The sequence below is a fragment of the Humulus lupulus genome, chromosome 5 (assembly GCF_963169125.1).
Source record: "Humulus lupulus chromosome 5, drHumLupu1.1, whole genome shotgun sequence".
NCBI lineage: Eukaryota > Viridiplantae > Streptophyta > Magnoliopsida > Rosales > Cannabaceae > Humulus > Humulus lupulus.
In genome coordinates, this window is record NC_084797.1 from 189,993,767 (window position 1) to 189,997,547 (window position 3,781).

At 31.3% G+C, this 3,781-nt stretch overlaps 1 protein-coding gene across 1 annotated transcript; it reads right to left on the reverse strand.

The window, feature by feature from the left end:
- Nucleotides 1–551: 551 nt before the first annotated feature.
- LOC133779787 (uncharacterized protein At2g29880-like) lies at nt 552–1,161 on the reverse strand. The gene is made up of 2 exons (XM_062219698.1): nt 1,072–1,161; nt 552–992 (listed from the first exon to the last, which is right to left on the reverse strand). The coding sequence occupies exons 1-2, from the start codon at nt 1,159–1,161 to the stop codon at nt 552–554; spliced, it is 531 nt and encodes a 176-aa protein (XP_062075682.1).
- Nucleotides 1,162–3,781: the final 2,620 nt, after the last annotated feature.

Below are 3,781 nucleotides of genomic sequence, written 5' to 3' on the forward strand. Positions count from 1 at the left end.
GCACAATTACTTATCATAATTAACATTAATACTATTAAGAATAATGTATAAGAGACAAGAATTTTTTAAAAAAATATAACATAATAGCATATTTTCAAAATATATTGGTCAAAGTTTCATTCCAATGAGTGAAATTACAAACATAAGTTCTCAAAACATGATCCAAAGATGACATACTATATTACAAAAAGTTTAATCCAAAAGATGAAATATTATATTGGCAAAAGTTTCATCTAAGATGCGGCATATTATCTTGCAAAAAGTTTCAACCAAAAGGTGGCATATTATCTTGCCAAAAGTTTCATTTGAAAGATGACATATTATCTTGCCAAAAATTTCATCCAAAAATGAAGGACATACATTTCCTAAAGTCATCACCAATACTGTTTTCTAAAATATTATCAAATATTAGATCTCACCTTATTCAAAGAGCCCAAGAATGAATTCTAACTTGAATTCATCATCCAATGTGAAGAAAAAAAAAATCTATGTATGCTTGGTTTTGGACAAGAAGTTTTTCAGCTTTGACTTGTTGTTCATTTGTTAGCCCATCAATATTTTTTTTTCAGTTCATCAAACACTTTCATCCTTCTAGTAGCACCTTCTGTCTTAAACTGGAAACAATGAGAAATTCTTCGAATACTATCACTTGCAACAACTTGTATGTCACCAAATTTTTTCACTGAGTCAGTCATTACCTCGACCAATGGATCTTCATTCCTAGATTTCTTTCTAGTTTTGTTACTTGACTGTGCTGAAATTGTCACCGTGCTTGTGTGACTATTGGTTGCATTACCAATAAGATCATCTATTGGAGATAAATGATCAAACCTAGAATTTTTATCATTGTCTACCTCTTTATTAATCTCGTCAATTATTTCAGAAAATCCCATAGATCCTTGCCCATTTGTACGATCCTTCCCAAATACAGTAACCAAGTCTTCATAATGAGGAAATCCTTTATTCCTTATGGCCTTTGCATTTGGATGGCTCTGTAATAGTTAAAAATCATAGAGAGACTTAATATGTGATCAAGTTCTAAATTAAATTCAACAATAAGGTGACACTTACCTTAATCCACTCATCAAACACACTTTTTTCAGCAACAACACACTTTACTTCCTTATTCCAACTAAAACCACTTGATGAAGGTCCCAACATTTCAAAAATTGCATGAAATTGCTTCTTTTGTATCTTGATACGAGAATCATGGTAGGGTTATGCTTTCAATCCACATGAGGAATTTTCTCACATATCCATTTTTCTAACTGCTATAAATAGCTAGTTTTGAAAGTCCCATTACTGCTTTCCATTTTCCACTATTTACCAACTCCAACAAACACTAAACCAACTTTGAATCCTCAATTGAAGTCCATTGATGTTTTTTTCCTGGAATTGATGTTGATTGCTGCAGAGCATCCATTTTTCTAAGCATAGATATATCTAACATCTACTTATAACAAAAGTATACCAATAAAGATATTAACATATAAAATTGAACGAAGAACATAAATATAACATGATACATTTCCATAGATATAAAATTGAACTAAGAACATAGATATAAAATTGATACATTGCGATAGATATACAATTGATAGCATAAACTGTCAACATTATACAATTCCATACAAATTCCAAACAATTACAAACCAAATAAAATAAAATCCATATAATTTTGAGACATCCAACACATAATGATAAAATCGTTTCAAACAAAATCAAACACAAAGAAATATAGTTTATGTATGCCTCCTCCCTCACCATTGGTCAAACATCTCTCTAGCTAAGTTGTCTCTCCAAGAAGTCCAAGAAATAGATATTTCAATATGTGTGTAATGATCATTGTCTACACTTTCATCTTCATCACAATTTTCATCCTTACTTTCCTTTATTGATTGTTCTAGAGGATCGACATACATTTATCTTCTAATCAGGTTGTGAAGAAGGCAACATGCCAAAATAATTCGACATTGAATTTTAACAGGATAGTACGATCTACCTCTAAGAATTGTCCATCGTCCCTTCAATAGTCCAAATGCTCTCTCTAATACATTTCAAGCTGAAGAATGTTTCATATTGAAAATTTCAGTAGATGTATTAGGTGAGATATCCCCATCATTCAAGTGATATCATTGTCCTCTATATGGTGCAAAGAAGCATTCACCATTGGGATATCCAGCATCACATAAGCAGTAATATCCTGTAAATTAATTAACAATATTGTGAACCTATTATGAAATTAACTTGTCTATGTATGATATTACATATGAGAGAAATATATACCTTGTGGAACTTTCAACCCATTTGTCCTAGATATGGCATCTCGTAACACTCTAGAGTCGGCGACTGATCCTTGCCATACGGGTAAGACATAAATAAATAGCATATCTTGTGAGACTACACCTAATACATTAGTAACAATTTCGCTCTTTCTACTCTAGTACCTAGGCCTATCTAAAGCGGGCACACTGTCTTTAATGTATGTACCATCTAGTGCTCCCAAACAATTCTTAAACCATTTCCACCTCTCATTAGTTGAACCACCAAGAAATGGTTCAGGTTCTATTAACAATAACCTATGAAGGCGTAACACATCTTTTAAAACCACATTAATTTGTCTACTAACTGTTTCACTCGAACATGCAAATTACCCTCTCATAATTCTATTCTTAATGTCACGAGACACAATATGTAAAAACATAGCAACTATTTCTTCAACATCCATATTTTTGGTTCCTTTCAAACCCCCAATAGTTCTAAGGTGGTGACACAAAATGGCAAATGTTCTCCATGCGAGTATTTTAAGTATGAACAAAAGTGTCATATCATTTAATATCTCCATATACTGAAGCAAAATTGATACAATTATTTTTTTCTTTGCAACCAATGGAAGACGAGTCATATCTGCATGAAGTTCGAAATAATAACTAACTTATGTTCTTTTATAATTACAAAAGCCGCTAATGCTATACCAAATAATACATACAAAACCAACAAACAATCTTCTCCAAATTTGAGCTATATAATATTGTGTACTAATCTAAATCAGCTATAAGAAACAGAGAACTACATTCACAAAATGAAAAATTGTAGTATATATTATATAATAATCCATTGTAATGCCCCGACTAATTCTAGACCTCGGACCATTAAAAAATACTATTTTGGAATGCATACATACATAAAATATTAGAACTTTATTAAAAATCTAAAATACGGTACGAAATACAAAATAAGGTATGGGAACCCATTGTTTAGTACATAAAACATAAAAACATAAACATTAATTAATTGTTTAAATACTAAGTGCGGAAATACATAAAATCATAAATTAAAAGACTTGAAACAACTTCATCCTCGATCTTCCAGCAGTACACTCAATTAGTCCATCCCCAATACGCATGCCAAGCTGCCACGAATCCATCCCACCTTTCAAGTTTATTTTCTTGCACCATCTAAAATAAATAAAAGGAATGAGCCTAATGCCCAGCAAGGAAAATCTACTAAAAACATATATCATACATCATAAGACTATATCATAAAACATATACTATAAAACATATGACATAAAAACGTATATCATATAGGACTATAATATTAATGGCCATTAAATCATTACCGTAGTGTGTGATAAAACCATCTAGGTCCTCAATCTACTAATAGAGGTAGGTTAGATCACAAAATAATATATGATAACCTATGTAGGTCCTCAGTCTACTAATTGAGGTAGGGTAAATCATAACTCTAATCCACGATAATGATAAAAATCTTGGGGTTT

What these genes read in the sequence shown, in the direction of transcription:
- LOC133779787 (XM_062219698.1), bottom strand. Translation starts at nt 1,161, where the DNA reads ATGTTGGGACCTTCATCAAGTGGTTTTAGTTGGAATAAGGAAGTAAAG. An exon ending in TGTTTGATGAGTGGATTAAG is followed by an intron (nt 993 to 1,071) that starts GTAAGTGTCACC and finishes TAACTATTACAG; the next exon opens with AGCCATCCAAATGCAAAGGC.